Source organism: Alosa alosa, chromosome 21 (genome assembly GCF_017589495.1).
Source record: "Alosa alosa isolate M-15738 ecotype Scorff River chromosome 21, AALO_Geno_1.1, whole genome shotgun sequence".
NCBI lineage: Eukaryota > Metazoa > Chordata > Actinopteri > Clupeiformes > Clupeidae > Alosa > Alosa alosa.
This window is the reverse complement of record NC_063209.1, coordinates 20532942-20560125: the sequence shown is the minus strand read 5'-3', so window position 1 is coordinate 20560125 and position 27184 is coordinate 20532942. Positions and strand designations below refer to the sequence as shown.

Genomic DNA, 27184 nt, shown 5'->3' with positions numbered 1-27184 from the left:
TGTATCTTTATGTGTGTGTGTGTGTGTGTGTGTGTGTGTGTGTGTGCACGTGTAGTGTACAGTCACTTAATGTACACTTATTTTCATTTATTTATTGTATGGTCACCCATGAACACAATTCCACGAAACGTGGCATGCATTCAAAGGGTGTCATTACATTAGATGAGTGGATATGGGATGTGTTGACATGGCCCCTGGAGGCCAACATACCAAACCACTCTGTTGCCATTTTATTGTCAATGTGGAGTATGCTTGAGTGCTTAAGCTTTAAACGTCCTGGCAGAAAATGTTCACCTTGCAATGGCCCCAGAGGTCATTGCTACCTTTGGAAAAATGATGAACGTCCACCACAGAGAAGTCACATAATCTGTCACTACGACCCAGGTAATGGTTGACCCCTGTGGCTGTTTATAGACCCTTTCAAGACAGTTCCATTATCAGCATCATAGCTGGCCCCACAAGACTTCCTTTTTAACATTCCATATGTTATCTTAATGCAGAGGAAGTAGATTGGGGCCCAAATAGAACGTTCATACATTGTTTTTGTTTTTATTGTTGAAAGGGTCAATATTCACAGCACACTCAGACATATATTATAATTAGAGACACACATGATTAATCTGTGATCAATAAATCACCTGTTTTAGGATTGATACTTGAGATTTATGCATTGCAACTAGTTGTGCATGATGGTGCATGTATGATTAATACACCTTTTGTGAGTGTGCTGTATACCATTGTTGTCCATGTTTTTGTATTTGATTTTACACAAAATGGTACATTTTGCAGTATCAATCAAACATGGACACATTATCAATCAAAAACAGCATTTTACATGATCAGAAAAGGTTCACAGATACAAAAAGTAATATTTGTAGTGCTTTTTAGCATGTACGCCATTGGCATGTAAAAGCAAAAATACTTGTAAGCTATTCCCTGCTGAGTCAAATCAGAATCAGAATCAGTTTTATGCATTGCTCTGTTACGCAGTCCCCGAAGGACCTCGGTGGGGATCTTTTTTTTTTAGAGGTGGAAGTGTATTTTTAGAGCTCCTTTTGTGTTCCCTCGCAATCGTTTTTTGTTCCCTCACAATAACTTTTGCATACCTTCGCAATAGTTTTGCACTCCCTCGAAAAATCAAAAAGTATTGTGAGGGAACGCAAAACTGATTGCAAGAGAACGCAAACGGATTACGAGTAAACACAATAGAAGCGGTACAAAAGATGAAGATCACCCAGTCCTGCCCATTCTCTCCGCAATAATAACAACACAAGATGAAGTACAAAAGATGAAGATCACCCAGTCCTGCCCATTCTCTCCACAATAATAAATCACGCTTGTCAATTTATGTCCATCTCCTACTCCTTCCCCTACTTTTGTGTGTAAATGAGTGTGTGTTTGTTTTTGTGTTTGTGTGTGTGTGTGGGTTTGCTTGTGTGTGTGTGGGGGGGGGGTAATGGTATGTGTGTGTGTGTATGCGTGTGCCTGCTTACCTGCATGTGTGTGTGTTTTTATGTGTGTGCGCGTGTGGGTTATGTGTGTGTGCCTCTGTGTGTGAGTGTGTGTGTGTGTTTATGTGTGAGTGTGTGCGTGCCTGTGTGTGTGTGCGTGCGTGCGAGTGTGTTTGTGAGCCTACATGTGTGCTGTGTGTGTGCGTGTGTATGCATGTGTGTGTGTTTATGTGTGTGTGCGTATAGTATGTGTGCGTGTGCATGTAGCTGATATGGCCCCCCATGTATGGAATTCCATGAAACTTGGCATGCATTCAGAGGGTGTCATACTGATCCTACACTTCAAATTCTGTGCAGTTTTGTCAGCTAAAGATACTTGCGATTATTATGCCTCGTTTTTTGCCTTTTCATTTTTAACTAGGTGGCACTTTACCTCAAAGGATTGTATATAGGATGTGTTGATATGGCCCCTGGAGACCAACATACAAAAATACGACACGCCAGCAGAGGGGTCTTGTTTTGTCCTGTAGGGAATTATTTTCCGATAATGACCGGCGTTTTATATACATTATCCCGCTTATTACACGGCTACTTGCTAAAACGAAAAATTAAACTCCACATGATATGACTTTACATTTAGGCTATTTGTTACCGTTTTGTCGTGGCTTTTGCTGAGAAACAAATAGTTAGCAACACACGCTGCACTTTAATCAAACATTCTTTAGAACACAGCTGATCAACCGTCTGCTTTCACATTTAAATAAAGTTTTAATTAGACTGCTTTTGAGCTCCTTTGAAGGCTTTGTTGGCTGAGGGGTTTCTGGTCTTGTTTCATGCCATATTGGGATATTTGTTGTTAGAGAAATGTACTGAGACAGGCATTACTGTGTTACCTTCATTTTTCCATCCTAGCCCCTGCAAGACCAGTCTCGCTGAGCTGAAGGTTGCCCTTAATGGGTTCCTACAACAGGGAGAGACTAAGTTGGAGACTAAGATGCAGTATCAGCTTTTCATTCACTGATAGATAGGCCTACATGACTGCATCACCACCAGTGATAGATTGATAGCCCCAATATATAAGGGATGGTGTCCTACACCAGTGGTTCTCAAAGTGGGGTCCGGGGATGGGGTCTTGAAAACTTAACTTGAAAAACTTCACTCAGGTCTTGAAAAACAGTATGCTGCTTATCTTCATGGGGCAGCCGTGGCCTTACTGGTTAGCACTTCGGACCTGTAACTGGAGGGTTGCCGGTTCGAATCCCGACCAGTAGGCACGGCTGAAGTGCCCTTGAGCAAGGCACCTAACCCCTCACTGCTCCCCGAGCGCCACTGTTGATGCAGGCAGCTCACTGCGCCGGGATTAGTGTGTGCTTCACCTCACTGTGTGCTGTGTGTGTTTCACTAATTCACAGATTGGTGAGACCAAATTTCCCTCACGGGATCAAAAGAGTATATACTTATACTTATACTCTTGGCTTATTTATCATGCAGCTATAGCTAATGTGTAGAAATGTTGGGGCAGTCCATGTCGTCAAGTGATGCAAAATCCAAAATTGACAAAAGACCAAATTACACACCAGCCAGAAAACACGGAATAGTGGACCTGGCCACAACTTCAGAGAAAACAAATGGGATGCTTAATTGTTAGGGTTATGAGGTCCTTGGAAAATGTTCTCTCCCAAAAGGGGTCCTTGGAACCAAAACAGTTGAGAACCTCTGTCCTAGACAGACACTGAAAAATGTTAACAGAACATACTGATACTCGTTGGTGTCAATCACCTCAATTGTTTTGTCAGACTGTGTTTTCATCTTTTCATGATCCCAGAAATTCTGTAATGTAATGATCTAAACTACTCTAGAATGATGTAGTACGTTCTGGAGGCATATGAAGCCATATCTGAGTAAAAATATACGTAATCATTACAGTGGTGGACATTGAAACTTAATATACTTAATCATGACAGTGGTGGACATTGAAACTTTTTTCGTATCATAACATGACATTCTTGTCTTATTTGTCAGCCGGAGCCAATGATCTTGGGAGGAATGACTGTTAGCATTGGTGACAAGTATGTGGACATATTGACAAAGATTAAAAAAATTAAATGTGTTGTAAAGGCTGGGGAGGAATGGGTTGACTGCAAGCATCATATTGTTAAAGTGCTTCATAACAGTGCGATAAATACACAATTTATTTACAAGACCTCTGTACAGTTCTAAAGTAGCCTAGTCTCATTTGAACCTCAAGAGTTATGTCTTGAAGTAGGCTATGTAGCAAATACCAAAACCAGGATCCCATTCTGAAATTCTAAGAAGAGGGTAAAAAGACTGATCCTTTTTTTCTTTTTCTGTGTAGCCCACATAGGCATACCAGTAGAACGCCTGATTTTCTATACCAATATATATATATATATATGGTATTAGGTCTATATTTACAACTGGCATAGGGCTACCTTTGACAAATATTAAATGTTTATTAAATATATCAAATATTAAATGTTTATTCAAATATCTTAAATAATTTAGGAGATAAAGCATTCCATGTGATTTGCTTATTACCTAGCCTCAAGAATATCAAGATATCTGAAGTGTCTTTGTCTGAATGGCGATACATGGCATTTTATTGTCCACAGAAGCCGATTACGTTTTCACTGGGCACCTAATCAAGAACAGACGAATTTCCTTGTAGAAACTGGCGCATGCGCGCGGACTCATCGTACAATATCACATTTTTTTTTACGAAAATGGCTGCCTCTCAGATTTAAACCTCACTGCTACAGCAAAAAAATATCCACTATATAAACCATACGAAGAGCAATCGGTTGTCGGAAAGCATTTTGGAGGTCTAAGGATGTCGTAATGCAGGCATAAATAAGACTATGCTTTGGTTTCAAGGATGGAAGATATATCTGTTTCATATTTAACCCGTTGCATTCCATGATCCTATCTGCGTACCGTTGAGGTAAAGTAACGTTAATGTCTTTTTTTTTGCAATTATATCTAAAGAAATGCACTATTGTTTGCATACATTTAGGATGTTTTGTATATTAAAAAATATGTTCCTAGTTTGGACAAGCTGTGTTGGATGTAAATTGGCCGTGTGCATCATGGTGTAACAAAACACTTCCACTAACCGACATTACAATGCATTGGCATTAGGCAATACACGCCTCTGTCTTTAGCTCAGCTGAAAGTAGCGCTCTTATTTTTGAAAATACAAATGCAGAGAGATTTGGGGAATAATGATAGATATGGCAGCGGTCAACAACTGTACAGAGTCTGCCATTCGAACATGATTCCGACCGCACCAGCAGCCATTAACTTCATACTGTAGACCCAGCTGCGGTTTCTCCAATACATTTCTACAGTGTTAGAGAAGACATAGCATGCCAGTAAGGAAACGGCCATGATCAACGTGTTCAATGCTGGTTAAATTTAGTTAAGTGTTATGTTAATTTAATGTGCCCTGTCGGAAGGGGGAAGTGATGTCAGAATAGTGGCATGCATAGGCGCCAAAGTAAAGTCCCTTGCACTACACTAGCCTAATGAATGAGCTGCTATTTCACAAGCACATTTGACTAACAGTTGTCAGCAATATACATGTTGCATGTAATACTCATTCAGTTCTATATTTCACTTGTGCCACTGTAGAAAATGATGCACCAAGTTGCCAACAACAACAATGACTATGGTCTGGGGGGGCTGTCTGAGGAGGGCCAGCACTCTGCCAGCCATTTCGAACTGTGCAGCTCACAGACCAAACAGTTCTACCCTTCAGTCCCACCGCCCTCGGCCGCCCTGCAGTTGCCCCTCAGCAGCCTGCCCCCAATGCCCCAGAGTATGCTCAAGCCCATGTCATGCCAAATGCAGGATAACCCCAACGACTTCCACCCGCAGTCGGTAAGGATGAGGAGCAGCAACGAGGCACCAGAGGGATCCAAGAAGAAGAAGGGCCTGGGTAAGTCTGGCCGGCGGGGGAGGCCCTCGGGCACCACCAAGTCCGCAGGCTACCGCACGAGCACCGGGCGACCGCCAGGCACGACCAGGGCGGCCGGCTTCAAGACCAGCCCGGGGAGGCCGCTCGGCACCACCAAAGCCGCAGGCTACAAGGTCAGCCCGGGACGCCCCCCCGGAAGTATTAAGACACTGGCCCGGCTCAATAAACTAGAGTATGGTACGAGCAATGGCGCACCTTTCCCCTACGCCATGATGCAGAAGAGAGCACTGAGCGAGGCCGCTGTCAAAGAGAAAGACAATAACGACCAGAGATGTGCACAGGTCTTTGAGCTCGAGTCTGGGTCGAGTTTGAAGACCCTGAGCTCGAGTCCGAGTCAAGTGTCGAGCCTCTGAGAGATGAGTCTGAGTTGAGTCTTAAGTGTTTGATAGCAAAGCCTGAGTTGAGTCTTGAAGTTTTTTTCTATTTATTCAGAACGAGGGAAGGATAGAGAAGGAGGAGGAGAGGGAGGGGGTCAGTGGGAGCACATGGCCAAGTGCTGGGGTTGACGGTGTCTTTCAGATACTTGTACATCCAAAATGTGCGGAGTCGGAAAGGACTGCTTTTTGATACCTACACTAACACTATGTATGCCTCATTGTAATATCATTACGGTCCTTTTGTCTCTCCTTATCCAAAGAACATAACCATGCCCTATTATCTCAACATGTATGTTTTATTGCTGTACAAATGTGCATGATGGTAGCCTTGTCAAATGAATTCACTTTTTCAGTACATGATAATGGTAAGTAATTTCAGTTCACTTGATGTCATACCAGATGACTGAAATGGGATGGATGCATTCATGCTATTCTCCTTTTGTTAAGTCAGCCCACAGTATGCCTGCATACACCGTGCTGTCCTCACTCTTATCCACTCCCTGAGGTACAGGTGATCCAGCCATCATGAGCTTCTGCAAGTCACAAGTTGCATTTGAATTGAACAAAAAAACATTGACATATATTAATCTCTTCTTTTGTGTGTTTGTGACAGTGTTGTTTTGTGATGTCCTTATATTACCCTATGCTTTATATTGATTTGTATACAACCGTGGTTTGTTCTTAGTTGAGGATTTTATTCCTGAGGAGGAAGATGCAATTTTTGAAATAATGAACATATATTGGGTTGAAAGCAAAGATGGATGTTGAACAATGTTGTATTTCCAATAGTATGTAAATATGAATGTTTTGTCTAAGTTATACTTTGTGATTTGGTCTCTGCAGTGTACTTTCAATCTACAGTTGATCAAACCCGGTATGGCAAATGTGTGACTTCACTCTTGGTTCATTCTCTTTTTTATCTTATGATCAAACTGCTAAATGTGTCATGACACAAATACATATGAATAGCCAATAATAAATATCACTCAAATAATCTAACCTGTATGGACAAGTTTACATGTGTTATTTTATTTCCACTCTCTTTTTATGCTTTAATGAAATTATTTAAATATAAGGGCTTTTGATTCGCCCATATTCAGTGGCCATTCTTTGGATGTACTGTAAAATAGCATCCATATAATAAAACATTTCACAATTATTTGATATGCATATGGTAATTAACGTTAGCAATCTACAGTACAATCGAAATGGCAGAGTATTCAGAACATCTCCATAATAATGAAGGTGTAGACTCTATAACGCAGCTTGAAGAGGGCAGCCTGTGATACCTGTTTTTACTGAGCCGGCCTGTCAGGAGAGGGAAATTACAGCAAACGACCACAAGAATTCTGTCTGAAATGCTGACCAATTCGAGGTAATTTCGTAACAGCACTCATTTACAGACAAGGCCTGCAGAAAAAACTGATATGATATTCGTTCGCCGTCGACCTATATTGTGCGATAATGTGCTTTCATAGAAGAAAGGCCTACGTCCGCAGGTTTGGACTAGTTCATGGGGGTTATTCCTATTAGGGTCGATCGAAAATAAGAAAAAAACATTATTTGCTGCTTATGACAAGTTTATATGAGCTCATGTGTTTATTTCTAAGTTGGTTGATTTATTTTTACGACAGGCCCTATGTAATAGTTCGCTATATAATTTTCGAGGATGAGATGTCCTCTTTATGTTTAAGGGATTGATGCTATTTCCTGTTAGGCTACACGCTTCCCCCTAGTGAAACAAGTCCCTTTTAAACGTTCTAACCTTCCAAACAAAGGATCGTGCCTGATTCAAAGTGTGGCTTTTGTAGTTAGGTTTGCACACAAAAAAGATACGATCAATTCGTTTAAATCAACAAAGACACTCGGTTTTATTTTTATTTTGCCAGTGTTGACATGCAGTTCACATGATTTGAGCATGTCGTGGCCTGTAAATGGAGACCGGTTAATGTATTCCATTTACAGTCCGATTTTAACAGCACGCACTTCAAAAATATTACATAGCCTACATCAGACCATGTTCCATGATTCATTTGGTTTAGAATGTCAGATAAGAGTATGTGTTCAAACTTGAGTTTTTTTTATTTCATAGCGTGCACGGATGCCTAAAATGGAGGAAGTTACGCCTTTGTTAGGGTAAGGAAACAAATGGCGTTATGGTTAACTGCAGTGGGGCAGAGTAGGCTAATGCCGCTCTTATAATTTGCGAATTGCTCTGCTAGGTCATGCACAAATGTTTTTGTAGCAACAGAAGAAACAGCAATCGTGTTTTCCCTTCACATATAATTTACGCTATACCTGAGTTTCTGCCGGGGCATAAGGCTGTTAAGTACCCCAATGTGCACACAGACTGGGGGTTGGGTGGCTGTGCCGATTGGTCGTTCACCAGCACAGTCAGTCAGGGCTTGTTTTAACATAACCAGGGGCATTCGGCAGCAAGCAAACAATCATGTATTCAAAATGAATCTGGGGCTGATTGAAGCTTGCGTGAAGGACATGTACTTTTGCAACATATAGACACTTCGCTGAAATGAGAGACATTTCGAGAATTTTGTCACAGGATGATTTTTTTTATTTTTGAAGGGACCGCCGCCGATGAGGCGATAGAGGGGAAAGAATGAGTGCTGAGCCTGGGCCTACTAGAGTTGGTACTGGGATTTTGCAGATCCGCTTTCACAAATTGAAAAAAACTAACGCTACATATCGTAATTTGAAATGCTCTCGAGTGGTTTTGTTGTGACCGACCCTTAAATGGTAAGATTCCGGCGACTTTTTATATTCTAGTGGTATTAGCTGTATTTCCTATCGTCCTTTCATATAGGGGTGACTAGCGAGCTGTCGGTTTGTCTGCATATGGGAACTAGCAGCAGCTTTAGTGTTGATGGCACGGTGTAGCTTGAAGACTCAAGCTCACTGTTTAGATCATTGATATTTTAAGAGCCATCGACAGGTGAACAATTGTTACGGAAATATGTTACACGTCAAGGCGATGTTTATACTGCATGGAATCGCTGCACGACGGTATTTTTAGGTAAATCTGTCTGCCACACTGTCTTGACGGCCTGGCCAGAGGTTGCCAGTCCATGTCGGCTAATTAGGCTACGCCTGAGCACGGTCGGGGCTGGTTTTGGTCGAAAACGTTTCTTTGTCAACCTATTTCTGACAAATCGTGTATTTCTAAGTGTCACAAAGGGGTTTGAAGCCATTTACCGCAGGTAGCACGCCATAACAGAAGTAGCAAAGGCTGTTTTGTTAATTATCTGAAACATCTACACAGGCTCTCTAAGTATTGTGTCTTTATTATCGTATCAATCTTCTTGCAGTTCTGGATCTAACCCTAGGTCACAATTGAATGAGCCAGTTCTAAGTCTGCAAGTTATTCTCTCTCTCTCTCTCTCTGTTATAATAGGATGGAGTCATGACAACATGAATAAATCCTGTAAAGTGGCAGTGAGGGATGGCTCTCCCTGTCATTCCACCTCGCAGGAACTCCATACCTCGGGTGGACCCTTCAAGAGTGGAGCAGGCCGCTCACCTGCTCGGCTGTCGAAGACGGCCTTCAAGCAGACATCACAGTATCCATACAATCAGCAGAAAAACCCTTCCTCCTGCTACAGTCCTCTGAGACGCCTACAGGACCTCACAACCATGGTGAACAGACCTGACCTGAGTTTGCAGGAAAAGGACTTCCATGGCCGCAATCACTTGCACAGGCACAGTCCCTTGGGTGCCACTGACTTTGGGAGCGGACTCGTTCACACACCACTGTCTCCCAGTAATAGTGATACAAACCCACGGGAGTTGGATAAGAATGGTTTTTCACCTCTAAGCTCAGACAGCTTGGAACACTCTCCCCCTATTCCAAACGGCTACTTGCATTTCGAGTCTACCTTATTTGACAGCAAGGATGAAGACGACGACGACGACGACGAAGATGATGATGATGATTATGAGCAAAGCAACGGTGAAGTAAGCGTGGTGTCGCTGTCCAACAAGTGTAAAAAAAGAGACTTCCCTGAAGTGTGCTATAGCTCAAGCACATACAAGCACGAACCTGTTGTGTCCAGTCTGGTCCCTAAAAACATACCTGATCCGGATCCTGCTATAATGTCCCATGGCCTTGATGACGTCAACATGGTGGATTTGGACAGTATGGATGAGTTCTCTGACAGTGACTGTGACCTGCCCAGTACGGAGAACATGGCTTCGTTAGGTTACGGGTTCTCGCCCAATGGTTCCTATTCAAACGTAAGCCATTTATTAATTTACTTTTGTAAATTAAATCTTGTAAATCTTGCTCATACTGCCAACCTTGTTTATTTTTAGCACATCAGTAACAAAACAAAACAAAGAAACAAAGGGCTCATCTTTCCCACCTCTTGATGTTCACATTGTTTTTTCCTCAATTCAATTAGAAAAACAATAATGCTTGTAGTGTTTAGTTTTACTGGTCGTATGCATTTTGTTTGTTTATTTTAGTCAAGTAGTCCGAAGAAGAAGCCGCTGCCTGGCATAAAGTATGCAGAGGGTGATGTTGTTTGGGCCAAGTTCAACCGGAGACCCTGGTGGCCCTGCCAAGTAACCTGTGACTCACCAAATGGAATCCACACACGAATGAAAGGTTATTATATTGTAGCACACTGGTAACAATGACCATTAGCTGTATAGGCCTGTATCATGAGAAGAACTGGGCACAAATGACCTCAGCTCTAAATAGATGCATCAATTTATACATTGATTTCGCAACATTTCTTCAGCTATGAGGTTAATACAAGGGGGCAGTTAATATGTTTTTTTAACTTGCATAAAACACTGTCTTATACACAATGCGGCTAACACACAGGAAATTACAGTATATTTTATGATTCTTGCCTAAGTTGACCTATTGGTCACTCTGTGGTGTTGTTACAGTAGTGTGCCCACACTTGTCTGTCTCTAAACTAAATGTTTCTTTGGTTTGTCAGAACCCAGCCGGCGGCCCTGCCGGCTCTATTTCCTGAAGACTTTTGGAGAGATTGTGGACAGGGCTTGGGTCCCCGGGAAAGCCACGTATCCCTTTGAGGGGGGGCATCAGTTTGAAAATCTCCCCGTGCTCAGACGAAGAGGAAGGCAGAAGGAGAAAGACTACAAATACACGGTAAGACATAGGTGGTCACCACATGCTCTTTCGCACTGTGTTTCGTATACATGTAAAAGGGTCTTTGTCTAAATCGAGTTTGACTTTTGGGGAAAATAGCTTCTATTGGAAAAGGATGAGTTGTTGTCGCAGATTATTCTGAAGGATCTGTCCATTGAATTTTCCCTATTTTGAATCTTATGGTATGGCCGTAGTGCCATAGAGCTAGTAGTGAAGTGCAGCCGTGGCCTACTGGTTAGTGCTTCGGACTTGTAAGCGCAGGGTTGCCGGTTCGAACCCGACTGGTAGGCCACGGCTGAAGTGCCCTTGAGCAAGGCACCTAACCCCTCACTGCTCCCCGAGTGCCACTGTTGTTGCAGGCAGCTCGCCGGGATTAGTGTGTGCTTCACCTCACTGTGTGTTCACTGTGCGCAGTGTGTTTCACTAATTCACGGATTGGGATAAATGCAGAGACCAAATTTCCCTCACGGGATCAAAAGAGTATATATACTTATACAATAGATAGTACAGCCACAGAGTTAGGTTAAGGATATAGTTTGAGAAGATATAAATGCAAATACCTGCTTTAAAGTAAGCATGCAAACACATCATAAACAGAGTGCATAATTCAATGAACAAGGTAAATGTTAGGTGCTTTGGGGTTGTTGCGACACGATCATGATGACGTCTGTCCTGGGCCTTTTCCCACAGTACTGGTCCCTAACTGTACATAATGTTCATGAATGGATGGACAATTCATGCTTTTCTATGTTATATCAGAGAGAGAATTAGCATCGCTCATCAGTGTTAGCATCCTCTGCATGCTCTTAATCCTCTGCAGATACCAAAACGCCTCATGGACTCGTGGAAAGCCAGCGTGAGGGAAGCGGAGGCCCACCTTCCGGTGGTCCCGAAGAACGGCTTGCTTGTGACCTCCGTGTGGGAAAGGGATGCGTCCACGCCTGTGGCTGACGAGAGGGCATCGGACTCGCCCTCCTGCTCAGCGGTTTTCCCCGCAGCCTCCCCTCTAAGCCCCCTGTTCTCTAACGGAAATGACCAACCCATGAGGAGCCCGCCCCTGACGAAAGAAAGCAGGAAAAAAACTCCCAGTAAAAAGAAAATGGCCATGTTGTATAAAACCTTTACCAACATCAAGGAAACGCATAAGACGTTGTCGAGCTGCGCAGAGGACAAAATGGAGGTCTTTGATAATCCCACGGTGTCAGATTTACCCAAGAAAGATACCAGAGATTGTTACTTTGATATTGATACAGTGCCCAGGATTCTATGCCCTAAACGCCCTGAGGAGGAGGAGCAGCCGCAGCAGCAGCCGATGCCCAAGAAGGTTCTGGGGAAAGACGTAATGCCGGTGACCCCCATAGTGAAGAAGACGGGAAAAGACAAACGAGAGAGGAATTCCAAGAGCATATCGTCCGTCGTGGCAGACTTGGCCATCAAACAGCTGGCCAACAAGGAGCGGGCGGCAAACTTGGCGCTCCAGAAGAAGAAGGCGAGCAACGCGTCCGGCTCCCTGGACAACGTGGTGAACCTGCACTCTCATCACCTCCCGGCCAGCAGTGGCCTGATGACGCGAGCGTTGCGAGCCAGCGAGGAGAGCGAGGAGGCACGGTCAGTTCCAGCAGAGGAGGGCCTCTCGCCCCATCGGGACCTGGCGGACATCTTGGAGAGGCGCTGGCAGTCCAAGCTGGTGCCCGACGCCGACTCCGAATCGGCCCGCTTGACCTTCTCCCCGCCTGCCCGCAGTCCTCCGACATCCCCGTTCCGCAAGTTCGCGAGCAGCAAATCGGACAAGAACCACGTCTGCAACGGAGCTCTGGTGAAGTCGGAGGCCTCCACTGACCATTCCTCTGTGGGTTCCGTTCAAGTGAAACAGGAGAACATTATGTCCGACATATCCTCCACCTCCTTCCCATCCCCATGTCTGTCGCCCTCAGAGTCTCCGCCGGACAGCAAAGACCTCCATGTCAAGTCGCCCCTGAAAGACGAGTGCGAGTCGGGCAAGTCCTCCGGTTACCACTTCAGCACCTTCCTGATGCTACTGAAGGACCTGCACGACACTAGAGAGAAGGAGGGCAAGCCTCTCACCTTGCCCCCACCTCCCTCGTCCTCGCTCATCAAGGAGGAGCCATCCCTCATCCCTGGGGCGTCTGGAGACGAGCCGTCGGAGAGCAGCCTCCGCGAGACGGACACCTCCTCCTCCTCCTCCGCTGCCACCACGCACGGGACCAAAGTGCAGAACGGCGTTAAGTGCGTGAAGTCGCCGACGCCAAAGGCCTCCCACGCCAGACCTAGCAAGACAAAGTCAAAGTCCAGCACGAAAAAGGACGCGCCGAGAAGTGAAGGAAAGAATGTTCCGGCGACGTCCCACACAGCACTCTTTAGCAAAACACTGAACACGCAGAAGCAACAGCAGCAGCAGCACTCGTCCGCGGCGGATTTGGATGCACTTGAAATGGGATTGCCACCCGCGGAAGACCTCCCCAGTTCCTACACTTTCCCCAAATTCGCTCCCAAGAAACGATGGCAGACGTTCGAATCGGGCACCACAAGGGATGTTGCGAAGTCCAAAGAGGGTGATCAGGGTCATTCGGCACAGCAGAACTCCGCAAAAGCGCCCTCAGAGGTTAATGGACTCTTCAAAGACGACCACCATAGCAACCAAGACGTGGGTGAAAAGAAAGAAGGCTTAGGTAAGGTTCACATTTGTATTAAAGGTAAGGGCAGTCGTTTTGTATTTTGTATATCAAGGTGAAAACTCAGTAAAAAATAATGTTGAGTGGATTTTGTTGTTTGTCCACAGAACCGAACAAGAGGCTTCGGAAACCCAGTAAACGACTTCTGGAGTGGAATGAGGACTATGAACAGATTTTCTGCCCAAAGAAGAAAACAAAGAAAACCCTAGAGACACTTAGATTGGTAACATGACTATGCTTTTTGTTCATGACTTAATTCATAAATACATACACATAAATACGTGCAATACTCTTCAAGCAAGTTAAAAAACACATAAAGCTGTTTGAAATCGACTGCCATGCCAACACTGTATGTTAGCGTGTTAGTTAGCATGCCTGCCGTGTGTTTTGTAGGGGATGGGCTCAGGCGACACAAGTGGACGGTCCCCTGAAGAGGCGACTCCTCAACCCCTACGACCAGTAGGAGACAAGCAGATGTCCCCAAATGGAGAGCAGTCTAAGACTTCCTCAGCATCTGAGCATTACCATCATCATCATCATCATCATCATCATCCTTCCCCTCCTCATCTTCAACCTGTTCATCATCAACACCAGCCGACCGAGGGAACGCTCTCTGGTATGGCCTCCTCAAACCCTCCCCAGGAGGGTCCTTCACTGAGTATAGCAGAAGGAGATACTCTGGGGCACACAGACACATGTAAGTCTGGTTTAGTCTGTATGTGTGTGTTTGTGTTTAAATGAGGGGAACGACTTGTTATGGAAGGTTCTCTATTTATTCACTCGTTTATTGAGTTGAGTGATTTATTGATTAATTGTTGGTGATTTCTTTAGCTTTCTCAGAACGAAAGAGACCAAGGAAGCCTTCTCACAAAGTTCTAGAATGTGTCATTGAGGAGGAACCCAACAGAAACCTGAAGAAGAAGGTGAGCTCAAGAGCAGGATATCAAGGCTCAGGGATGGATATCTTCCCCATGCTAACCATACTTGTACCGAATGCTGCATTTACAAATCCCAATATTGACATAAAGCAAAGCATGATCTATTAAAAAAAAAAAAAAAAAGTAATGTTGGTGTAATTCTGTCAAGGACATGGTTTGAATGAAAAGCCTAGGTCTTGACTGTCAGGTTTAGTGTACTGAAAATGATCCCTTTGCATAGCTGCTAAAGTAGGTCATCTATGTAACCAAGTTTTCTTTCTTATTATTTTCAGAAGCCTATGAAGAAAGAACTATCTGCGCCCACTCTGCCAAGCCCTTCTCCCTCAGCAGGTGAGGAGAGACGCATTGAAGTCCCCCCCACATTCCAACATTTGTAGCAGGAAATAAGAACTTTTTTTTTTCTTCAGTTTGTTTCGAGCATACTACATTTTGTCCACCATCCACATATTATGTCGATGCTTTTAGCAGTTAAGTGTGGAGCAGGCGTGCATATGCCAAATTCGCACCATATTAGGGCTGAGCCTCTGTCTAGGCTGTTTGGATTTGACTCATTTGTTTCCCATCCCCAGCAATGTGTCCACCACCATCGGAGAGCGAAGCAAGCAATGACGCAGGGGCAATGACCGCCTCACCTGTCCAGCAGCAGACTCCCCCGGCCCCAATCAGTGTTAAAGAAGGAGAGGATGGAAGCCTGGATAGGACAAAAGAGGATGCTGAGACCAGTGTGAATGGAGATGAGCCTTCACAGTCAGAGGTGAGGCAGGGACAGGGTGGGCTGGACTTTGGTCTCTGGTTGGTTACTGTGACTGGGTTATATTTAGCTGATATCAAGAGTATTTTTTTTTTTTTTGCAGACTATTTTAAGGCTATTACATGACATACAAGTCCACACGTGCTTCTATATAAAATATTACTCGTCTGTGCATTTGCAGTTTGCAGTAATTTTTTTAAACCATTGTTTCTAAACGTTATATTATTGAGACTGAGAATATGGACCTAGGTAACCTAATGATATACTGACCCACTTTTTAAATGACCTTGCACTCATCCAAGGTCATGTAGTCAGCCATTGCAAGTTCATAGTGTCATATTGGGGACATACTAACTTTCCATTGCCTTTATGGGATTCTGTATGTTAATCATATGTGATTATTGGTTATAGATGTGTTTTAGACATGTTTATGTTACATTTTAAATTCACAAATTCTTTCTTGAATTTTAATATTTTGCTTGATAATACAGTATCATGTCACAGATGTGGCTCTGTCTGATCTGACTAATTCTCCAAAAAAAAACAACCATACAAAGAGCTCCTAACATTTAGATGTGTGGCTGTATGCCTACAGGCATTAGTTTGAAAGGGGTGAACGCGGTTGCGGTATCTGAGATAGTAAGCCTGCTGTGGTCAAAACACTTCCCGTTTGTACATAAGTTTCACATGTCTATGCTGCTGGAATTAGTCTATCAAACTATTATTTGTTGGGTTAACAATAGCTGTGAACTGAATGTGTAAATGTCTGAAATGTTCTGAATGAGAATGCAAGTAGCAGCACCATTAGTAACATTCTACCTCTTCCCCACTGTCCAGTCCATAGTCTCATGTCATGATGGAAGCCTGTCCTCGCCCCATGATTTGCTGCCCAATGACTTGGGCTTGTCCGGCAAGAAGCCCTCGATGGAGAAAGGGGGCGCAGCCTCACTGAAGGAGAATGTGTGTCAGGTGAGGAGCCGTCATCGTCTGTTTTCACGCAGTGAGCTGTCAGCAGAACAGATGCACTTCTTAATTTTGTGTGCTACCGTTTAAAGAGTGAGCATGAGCGTGAGATGTTGTGCTAGCAGCCTGCTAACTGAGCTGGGCTCCTCCGTTGTCAGGTGTGTGAGAAGACTGGGGAGCTGCTGCTGTGTGAGGGGCAGTGCTGTGGGGCCTTCCATGTCGAGTGCATCGGCCTCACCGAAACCCCCAAAGGAAAGTTCGTCTGCAAGGAGTGTACCACAGGTGTGTCCTCTCTCTCTGTCTGTGTCTGTCTGTCTGTCTGTCTCTTCTTCCTTCTCTCTGTCTCTCTCTCTGTCTGTCTGTCTCTGTCTGTCTGTCTCTCTCTCTCTCTCTCTCAGCTGTCTATTGGATATATGGGCTGTTGTCAGGTGCTACTGTTCAGGCCCCTCTGGTCTAGCTGCTTTTGTTGCATTCTGAGACTCATGAGAGCTATCCATAAAGTTATAACAGTCATGGCTGAATGACTGATCATACCATCTATCACTTTTTGGACATGTGGCTCTTTGGAAAAAATATTTAAAAAGAAAAAGAGCCAGACTGGAATTGGCTAAATGCCATATTGTCAAGTCAACCCTTCAGAAGAAATGCCCTTTAGACTGAGACAAAACTGGTGCTTTTTGGAAGCTCCCATCATCTCTGTGTTCAGAGTGGCCAGGAAAAGAACACCATACCTATTTAAAATGCTGCTTTGCTGCATCTAGCCCAGGGTGCCTTGGGTCTGCGCAGGGCCCAATGAAATGACAAGATCACAAGGCATTCTGGAGTGAAACATACAGCCTTGTTCACAAACTCCAGCCTCTCAGCTGCAGCCTTTGGGTCTTCCAACAGGATAATGACGCACACACACACACAGCTAAAAGCACCCAAGAATGGGTAAGAAGCCAATAGTGGACTGTTCTGAAGTTCTGGCCTGATAAGAAGCCAATAGTGGACTGTTCTGAGTCCAGACCTAAAAGACCTAAACATGAAATAAACATGCAAAACACGAAATGCTGAGTAGTTTTGTCAGGTTCAATTAATTTAAAAGAAAAATGAGGGTTTTTCTTTTTTTTTTTTGTGGAGGGGTACCAACAATTTCAGCCACAAGGTCTATATGTTGCCATATTTTTTGCAATCTTGCTTGGTTTTTGGTTTATTATAGTCTTCCAGTCTAAACAATATTTCTCTATATATATGTGTGTGTGTGTGTGTGCACACTACTGTTCGTTCCTCCTCAGGTGTGCACACCTGTTTCGTGTGCAAGACGGCGGGGCGAGACGTGAAGCGCTGCCAGATCCCGGTGTGTGGGAAGTTCTACCACATGGACTGCATCCTGAAGCACAGCCCCACCGTTCCCCAGAGCCGCGGCTTCCGCTGCTCCCTGCACGTCTGCCTGGCCTGCTACATCACCAACCCCACAAACCCCAGCAGCTCCAAAGGTGGGTGACGTGCACAGAGACGAGAGGCCCTGCTTGGCTCCGACTGAAAAACAGGAGTTAAAGTTAAAGTCGATTGTTATTTAGCAGACACTTTTATCCAAAGCGACGTAGACTCGCAGGTGGTGATGTTATTGTTGCTCCACCACATCCGGATTTGAGGAAGTTAAAGAAACATCCCCTTTGGATGTGGACATGATTGGATATGTTGGGATTATACAGGATGTCGTGTTTGGACAGAGAAGTGCTGGAGTAGTCTGTGTGATGAGCAGGATTCCCCCTAAAATTGGATCATAGGAAAGAATATGATAGGATGTAGAATATTATATATATTTTCAGTATTTTTTTTATTGAAATCTTTTTGTGATCTCCACCTCAGACTGTTTCAGATGTACACAAACAAACATTATTCAGCATACAGGCACAGAATTCATTCAAAGTAGGACACATAGTCAAGTGCAAATTAGCAGAACATAATCTCCTGTCTTTTTTCTCTCTCTCTCTCCCCCCCTCCCTCTCTCTCTCCTTCTACAGGTCGTCTGACTCGTTGCGTCCGCTGTCCTGTGGCGTACCACGCCAACGACTACTGCATGGCTGCTGGCAGCGTCCCCCTGGCCAATAACAGCTTCCTGTGCCCTAACCACTTCACGGCACGCAAGGGCTGTCGAAACCATGAGCACATCAACGTCAGCTGGTGCTTCGTGTGCTCCGAGGGTCAGTTGTTTGCTATTTTGATGTATTATTTTTAAAAAGATAGTAAAGTGAATTCAATATAAATTCATAAACACAACAAGCATATAATGACATTCAGATATTTTACTGACATATTTTGGGCAAGCACCTCTGCTTTTATTATATAATGCTTTGAAAATGTGTTTTGTAATCACATAGAATGATAAACATGAGCATCACTTATTTATTTACTTGCATTTTCTTATTTGAATTGCATAAGATAGCAGCATACGGTTCTAATGTTTGGGTCTTCAGGCTGTATTTGCACTTTTGACTGTTTTCATAAGCTGACAACAAACTGAAGTAGCCATCACCTGCTCCAGCTGTTGACCCAGTATGGACATAACTGTGTTGTGTGCTGTGTGCAACATGCAGGGGTGTGAGTCATTTAACAGCTGCACTGTGTTGTACATGCAGGAGGTAGTCTGCTATGCTGTGAGTCGTGTCCTGCTGCCTTCCACCGCGAGTGTCTGAACATCGACATGCCCAAAGGGAGCTGGTTCTGCAATGATTGCCGGGCCGGGAAGAAGCCCCACTTCAAGGACATCCTGTGGGTCAAAGTGGGTCGGTACAGGTGAGGAATATTGGCATCTCAGAGAAAAACAGTCAGTTGATGAACCTCTGCATCCAATGTCCATGGTCATTTTTCTAGTCATAGCAGAGTTGTACATTCCTTCAGATAAAATATTGCAACATTAAGAAGTTATAAAGTAATATCATATTACTAAGGATTTATAAAGTATGATCACCCGGAGAGAAGAAATACTCTTTTCTGATTGGCTGGTGGGGTGGCTATTAATTCTGAATAACAGGACACCGTTCCATATCAATGCTTATGAATGGTAACTATAACAACCATAGTAGGACGACGGTTGCAGCGCTCTAGAATTTTTGGTTGCAGGCTTCGCAACAATGGAATCAACTGTAAACAAGCTAACTGTCCATGCTATTGCTGTTATAGGGCCAACGAAAGTTGTAGAACAAGCTGAACTAGTGAGCTTCTTTTTAAACGGAACCGCGTGTTTCCTTTGCTTTACAGTGGCAACCGGGTGATAATCGGGATAACGGCCTTCGAGGTGTGTCCAGTTATACGGAATTAATGGACTCGGGCAGAGGCAACTCCGCTGCGCGTCGGGGAGTTTTTTGCCCCTCGCCCTTGTCCATTAATTCCGTATAACAGGACACCTCGTCGGCCGTTATCCCTTACATATTGCATTACAAAGTAGTTATAAAGTAATATCGCATTACAAAGGAGTTATAAAGTACTTGTCGTTATTTTGATTGGCTGCAAAGAGAGTGTTGGAGAGGATTGTCTTAACTCTCATGCTCCATGCACAGTATAAAATACCTTTATCTCAGGTGAGAAGAGGTGCTATCAGATTGTAGCTGCTGCTGCTAAGTTCCATCTACATTGGCATTACACCTTTTCTAGCCGCTCTGTTGACAATAATCTGACTTCTCATCAGATGGTGGCCGGCGGAGGTCAGTCATCCTCGGAACGTTCCGGAAAACATCCTGCGAATGAAGCACGAGGTGGGCGAGTTTCCTGTGCATTTCTTCGGCTCCAAGGATTACGTGTGGACGTATCAGGCCCGGGTGTTCCCTTATATGGAGGGCGACGCCAACAACAAGGAGAAGATGGGAAAGGGGGCGGACGCCATCTACAAGAAAGGTAGGTGCTCTCCATGATCATGATGGGTAATGGCAGGTGTGTTTGAGCAGCGTTAGAAACGCCACCTGATGATCGATTTGCCTGTTTTTTTGTTTTTTTTTCATTCTTAACCTGCCATTGCGAGCTTTGCGGGGATGCTTTGGATAAATGCTTTTTTACTTTACTTATTCTCTGATGTACTATGATTTATAACATTAATTGTCATAATTTGCCATTTGAGTACTTAACAGGGCACAATTTCTTTAGTGTCCCTGTGTGGCAAGTTTGTAAAGTCATTATTTGTTGACACAGGCATCCTGGTAGACCCAATATGCGCCATTTTGGTCTCAGCATGCTGCTGCTCTATTTTAAAGCTCCAAAAGTCTCCATCTGAAGTCATCAGGCCTGGGTGGGCTTGGAGCTCACTGGAGAGAACATTGCTTCTATATTAAGGCTGTTATGGTGGTCATTAAGAATGTTATGGGCATCCATCCAAATTCTCTCTCTCTCTCTCTGTATGTGTGTGTGTGTGTGTGTGTGTGTGTGTGTGTGTGGGGGAGTTCTACCACAGCTTTGCAGGAGGCAGCCGAGAGGTTCCGCGAGTTGCAGGCGGAGAAAGAGATGAGGCAACTGCAGGAGGACAGGAGGAATGACAAAAAACCGCCGCCCTACAGGCACATAAAGGTACTGCCCCTGACATGCAGCACAGTCCCCGCATGTGGAGAAACCTGATGTTGATGGCGATGCTAATGGAAATTATTAATCTGCGCAAGTGGATTCACATTTGTGGAAACTGCCATGAATCACCAATGACTTAGTTTCTGCACTTTCGTTTTTCGTCATGTAATCTTAAAATACAGTCTATGTACAAATGTGAAGCATGAATCATAGCAATTTCATTTCTTTGTCAGCCATCTTTTTCCATATCTGTTGCACTTAGGGTATTTATGTATTAAATCTTGTAATCTCCAACAACTGAATACCCGGTTTACTCTTTATCCATTTCTCTCAGGTAAACAGGCCTATAGGTAAGGTCCAAATCATCACAGCCGACCTCTCTGAGATCCCCCGCTGCAACTGCAAGGCCACAGACGAGAACCCTTGTGGCATCGACTCGGAGTGCATCAACCGCATGCTGATGTACGAGTGCAACCCGCAGGTGTGCGCGGCCGGTGAACGCTGCCAAAACCAGAGCTTCACCAAGAGGCAGTACTGCGATGTGGAGATCTTCCGCACACTTTCTCGTGGATGGGGCCTGCGCTGCGTAAACGACATCAAGAAGGTTGGTGCATGTTAGCATAACATCATAAAAGACAGCCATGTAGCATGACCTGATATCAAAAGGTATCATTAGTATTACCAGGTTTTATGCAAGATGACAAACATCAAAAGCATCCTGTGATGTTAGCATAACATTAGCATAAGAGAATTTAGCATAACAATATCAAAATGGTAGGGCGGTGGTTGCATAGCATTAGAATAATTTTCTTTTTTAATTTTTGTGAGTAGGGGGTATTTTTGTTTTGCCCTGTCGGATGTTTTCATTATTTATTTTTTTCAGGAAAATTAACGGGCGTAATCTGACCTCATGACCCCATTTGTCACTAACCTTGACCTATGTTTCCAGGTCACATTTAAAATGCTCACCTCTATAGCCATACATGTGTATGGCTTGAATTGCCTGTCAATCCTATCAGCGATCAACTTAACCATTGCTGAAATGCAATAAAATAAAAGCCTTTTACTGAAGCAGATGGAAATAGTTACATTTATTTTGCTTGGTTGGAAATTAAATTCCATAAAATATGCAGATACTTCAGTAGTCATTTTCTCAAACCAAAGCCACATTTATTTTTCAAAACCAGAAAATCATTTTCTTTGATGTGTCATTTCTTTCCCCCAGGGGGCGTTTGTCAGCGAGTATGTGGGTGAAGTGATCGATGAGGAGGAATGCAGAGCCAGGATCAAACACGCTCAAGAAAACGACATCTGCAACTTCTACATGCTCACGTTGGACAAGGTGAGGGCAACCCAAGGAATCACTGTCTCTGCACACTCCCACTGAAAACACAAACACAAATGAGACAGTGCCCTTGTGCCTGGATGAAGGAAGGTTTCGAGATGTTTTGTTTAATTTAATTTAAGATGTAATTTATCACTCTCACTTTCAGCCCCAAGTTTATGCCCCTATGATACCAGTAGGTGTTGCATGGGATTTGGATCCCTGGCCTCCATGTGGTAAGTTTCTGAAGTGGTTCGGTTCTCTCTCTAACTCTCTCGGTCTCGTTACTAGGACCGGATCATTGACGCAGGACCCAAGGGGAACCAGGCCCGCTTCATGAATCATTGCTGCCAGCCCAACTGTGAGACGCAGAAGTGGACTGTGAATGGGGACACCAGAGTGGGCCTTTTTGCCTTAGAAGATGTCCCTAAGGGTGAGACAGAACTGCCTATTGTTTTTTTTTTTTTTTTTATCACTCTCTTTTGTTTGAGTAGGCAAATAATAGTTATCTGACTCACTGGATCTGGCTAGAACAACAGGTCTATTGCATTAAATATTTGTCTACTTCTCTTAGTTCCCTTTGTAATTTACTCAATTGTTGGTTTGTTTACATAGGCGTGGAGCTCACCTTCAACTACAACCTTGAGTGTCTGGGGAATGGGAAGACCGTGTGCAAATGTGGAGCTCCAAACTGCAGTGGGTTTTTGGGAGTTCGACCAAAGGTCAGAATGAAAGGCTGTTTTATTCATTCATTCGTTCATTCATTCATTCATTCATTCATTCATTCAACCTTTATTTATTCTTGGAGGTTCTTTGAGGGTAGTCCTCATTTTCAGTGAAGCCGAGATATTATCGCTATGTTATTGCCTTTTTCATGTTAAACAAAGACCGAATGACCATACAGCCTGTGAAATGGATTAGTGGTGACATTGATTAACTCTCAGCAACTCTGAAAGTACAAATATAAATGCAAATGTTGTCTTGTTTTTTTCTGCCATCTCTCTCTTCAGAACCAGCTCCCAGGAGAGGACAAGAAAAAGAAGAAGCTTCCAGTGAAGCGTAAGAATAAGCTGGAGGTGACCAAGGAGCGTGAGGATGAATGTTTCTACTGTGGGGACAGTGGTCAGATCATCTCCTGCAAAAAGCCTGGTTGCCCAAAGGTCTATCACGCAGACTGCCTCAACCTCTCCAAGAGACCTGCAGGTGAGAAACCACCGCACTTAACCACAGCACTTATCGAGATCAGATTAGCCTTTAGTGGAGATGGAGAGACTTGGTTTTGGGCAGTTGAGAGACAGAGAATACAGAGGATACTCAACACAAATTAGAGATTTATAAATTTACACCTATTGTCGCACAACGCAACGCAACGTCACGTCTTCTGGAAGAAGCTAAGTGAACTAAATAAGGTGCCGTAGTGTTCCTGTTGATGTTTATCTGTCGATGTTTATCTGATTGTTTGTTTCTTCGAGGCCGATGGGAGTGCCCGTGGCACCAGTGTGACGAGTGCGGGCAGGAGGCGGCGTCCTTCTGCGAGATGTGCCCCAGCTCCTTCTGCAGCAAGCACCGCGAAGGCATGCTCTTCATCTCCAAGCTGGACGGCCGGCTCTCCTGCAGCGAACATGACCCCTGTGGGCCCGACCCGCTTGAGCCTGGCGAGATCCGCGGCGAGTTCATACCGGACCTGGCCACTGCACGGGCTATCGCGGCCGGACTGCCACTGCCCCTCCCAATGCCACCTGGGGCTGTCGCATCCGCCTCCGCCTCCACTGCTGCCACCCTCCCTTGCCCGCTCAAGATGGGCCAACCCGCCTTAACGCCCACCACCTCCAAGCTTTTGCCTGGTCCTGCCAAGGGGGACCCCATAGCCCAGTATAGGACCCCTGGCAGGCCCTTTGTGACTCCAGCAGCAGACGGGGTGCTGGTGTCTCCCTCCGCTGGCTCAGTCCCTGTGAGCCCCAAAGAGGTGAAGGAGGAGGAACCAGAGGATGAGGGCGAGGTTATCGAGGGCGTGGTAGAGGGGGAATATGATGAGGAGGAGGATGAAGAAGAAGAGGAGGAGGAGGAAGAGGAGGAGGAGGTGGTGGAGCGGGAGTTTATCGAGGGTGTGGTAGAGGGGGAATATGACGAGGATGATGATGATGAAGAGGAGGAGGACGACGAAGAGGAGGAGGAGCTGGAGGTGATCGAAGACTACGAGGGGTTAGGCTTCGAGGACGAGGAGGTTGGGGTGGCAGCGAAGGAGGAGGATTGCGAGGACCCCTTAGAGTGTGTGGATGGGGACAGAGACGCGGACGCGTCCACGGATGAGGACTTCGAGGACTCCGCAGACCTGGCGGAGGTGGAGAGGCTGGAGAGGCTGGAGAGGAAGGAGTGGGAACGAGTGATGGGTGGAGAGAAGTGAACGCCCCCACTCTCCTCTCCCCTTTAACTCTGTCAGATTTCCCCACTCCGCTACTGCAGGGGGAGGGCGTGGGGGGTAGCTGTTCTTAAGGGTCAAACTGCTGGGCAAAACTTTCCCTCAACGTTCCCGGGAGACAGCCAGCCGAAGAAGAGAACGTAGAGGGAACACTTATGGCGTGTCTGCGGACGAACGCACAAAGGTGTTTGTGTTTTTTTTTTTTCAGCTGTTTTTTGTTGTTGTTGTTGTTGTTGTTGGTTGTCGTTGTTGTTTTCAGGTCTACTGGTACCACCATGCCTTCTCAACTCAAATCCACTTGGAAAATCCACGCAAGGGATTGGAACTGGTGCTATGGGGCTGTGACTTCAGTTCTGACGTCCTTCAGTTATTTTCATGTTCATAGGTCGGGTGCTTTTTTCATGTTTCACGTTTTTGTCTGGTTTCGTTTCCTTCTTCAATCTGTTTACATTCTCTCTTGAAGAACAACAGCGCATTTTGAAAGGTGTCATTGCAGGAAAGACCCCACCGTGATACAAAAACGCACTGTCATTGGTGTTCATTGATACTACATAATCTCTCTTATACATCTATAAATACGTGGCCATTTAAAAAAAAAAGATATCTGTGAATTAAGCCCCACATTTTGTACATCATGTTAATAAGGATTATGGGTCACTGGGATTTTTATTATTTTAATTCCAGAAATATTCTATTACTTGGTCATTACCACCTGCCCCCTTCAGAAATTAAGAAACTGTACCCTCCATTGCACTTTGTTGTCGAAATTCAGTGCTTTACCTTAAACACAAGGGAGGTGAGAACATTCCATGGCTTAATGTCTCCCTGTTACCTCAGTTGCATGCCTGTAGATGGTTTTGTTATTCTTGTTTTTCTGTTAATGATCATGGACGTTTCACCGTTGCTCCAAACAGTAGTGCAAAAGATGGAAGATTGAGGTGGCAAGGCATACATGCATTCACTATTTTCAGTCACCAGATGCCATTGAGAAAGGAAAAAAAAACATTTGGAAAAACTAGTCATTTAAATATTTACTTTTGAACCATTGTTTTTATCTGAAGAGTAGATGAGCAGGGTGCTTTGTACATGTTTATGTTTGTGATCCCCTTTTGTCAGGAATGTCTTGGTCTTCACTGATAACTTGATGCAGATTCTTACGCTGTCTTCAAAGGTGTAAAAACCAAAGGTTGTGGTGTTTGGCCAATGCCTGGCTCTAGACTTCATGCAGATGGAATGATGGATGAGTTTACCTAAAAGAGCTTTCTATTGCCAGACTCCAGTCCTTGTATAGTTTCCTGTACTAACCAAAAGAATGGGAACATTTTAGAAGGTGCAATTTACATCCCTTTTAAAATTGCTTTGAAATTTCTACCCTCATGAAAGAAAAAAATAGCTGACATTTGTAAAATGAGCATAAATGGAGGATTTTACTGCCTTGTTATTTGACCCATGGATACCTGCTTTGTTTTAAATTGGTTTTAAATTGGTATTTTAATGCACTAAATATTTATAATTTAATGTAATTATTTGGAGGAGGTAATTTGATTGGAGTAACTAATTTGCCTACACAATTCTGTTCAAGTCATCGTCCCTGCCTTAAGAATGTGGTTTACTTCATCACTATAAAGGTGTGACTTTACTAAAATAGTATTTTAGTCAGTTTGAAAGGTGTGATTGAGTTATTGAGAGGGATTTATTCCCGTTAAGTAGAATTTAATTCTTGGTATGTACAACTCCCCTCATATTAAACCTAGACATCAAAGCACAGACAATGGAACAACATTGACATTTTTTTGTCAAACTCTTTTTAAAATCTTTTTTGATCTTGTCATTTCAAACAATACCCTACGTAAGTGAGAAATGAGAAAGCTTAGTTTGTTTTTTTGTGACTCGCTTGTAATGTTGTTTGAGCTTTCCAAAGTTGCCCCCTCATGACAACTACATGGAAACTGAATAATAATAAAAAAAAACTCAAGCAGTCTCTAAACATGTCTCAGAATGCCATTATGTGGATGATGAGCTTCTTGTAGTCCACAGTTTAATATATCAAGATGAAATGCATTTTTCAAAAATATATACAAATAACTTTTACTGAAGACCAAGTTTGCTCTGATTTTGATGACATTTTTTTAAATTATTATTTTACCAATATCTTTCCAAGCCAGCATACTCACCATGCTCCAGCATACGTCTCGTGGGGCAGTCCCAGCCACTTTTATTGAGGCAGTAATTTGTGCGAATGCTCTACCCAGGGACAAGGAATATGTGGAAAGAGTTATTCATAACAGATACGATGCAACACGAAACATTAGTGACTTTTTATGCCTTTTGTTCTATTCAAAAGTAAATTTATAAAAAAAACTTGAGAACCACAGGAAAGTCATCAGCCATTTGCTCCCCCCTCAGTTGACGTTAGAAATACATGTTTTGGGTTCCAGTCACTTAGGCCTACCTTATGTTATGTTTCTGATGTGTTTTTCTTTTGCAAGTTTTGGGTGCCTATGGGCCTTACAATCAACCCCTTCACTTGTTTTGTTGTTTTGGGTGAGCCTAAAACAAATTAGTGTAGTTTTTTTCTTTCAAGTATCTCCCCACTGG

The 27184-nt window shown here is 44.0% G+C and overlaps 2 protein-coding genes across 4 annotated transcripts; both read left to right on the top strand.

The window, feature by feature from the left end:
* Positions 1–4132: 4132 nt before the first annotated feature.
* On the top strand, positions 4133–6830 carry si:ch1073-44g3.1 (uncharacterized protein LOC797133 homolog). The gene is made up of 2 exons (XM_048231430.1): positions 4133–4413; positions 5103–6830. Exon 2 carries the CDS (start codon positions 5106–5108, stop codon positions 5799–5801), a length of 696 nt encoding a protein of 231 aa, XP_048087387.1. The 5' UTR covers positions 4133–4413; positions 5103–5105; the 3' UTR covers positions 5802–6830.
* Positions 6831–7096: 266 nt separating this feature from the next.
* On the top strand, positions 7097–26064 carry nsd1a (nuclear receptor binding SET domain protein 1a). Of its 3 annotated transcripts, none has more exons than XM_048231157.1 (23): positions 7097–7200; positions 9235–10073; positions 10305–10446; positions 10790–10962; positions 11783–13652; positions 13763–13878; positions 14049–14352; positions 14487–14578; positions 14866–14923; positions 15163–15347; positions 16182–16313; positions 16466–16589; positions 17585–17785; positions 18317–18496; positions 18932–19088; positions 19981–20186; positions 20737–20849; positions 21178–21447; positions 22069–22185; positions 22459–22600; positions 22783–22889; positions 23178–23370; positions 23640–26064. In XM_048231157.1, the coding sequence occupies exons 2-23, from the start codon at positions 9252–9254 to the stop codon at positions 24569–24571; spliced, it is 6636 nt and encodes a 2211-aa protein (XP_048087114.1). In that variant the 5' UTR covers positions 7097–7200; positions 9235–9251; the 3' UTR covers positions 24572–26064. The 3 variants fall into 3 exon arrangements, with proteins under 3 accessions (XP_048087114.1, XP_048087115.1, XP_048087112.1); XM_048231158.1 differs by lacking the exon at positions 7097–7200 and adding an exon at positions 7847–7961; XM_048231155.1 differs by lacking the exon at positions 7097–7200 and adding an exon at positions 8078–8579.
* The last annotated feature ends 1120 nt before the right edge of the window (positions 26065–27184 follow it).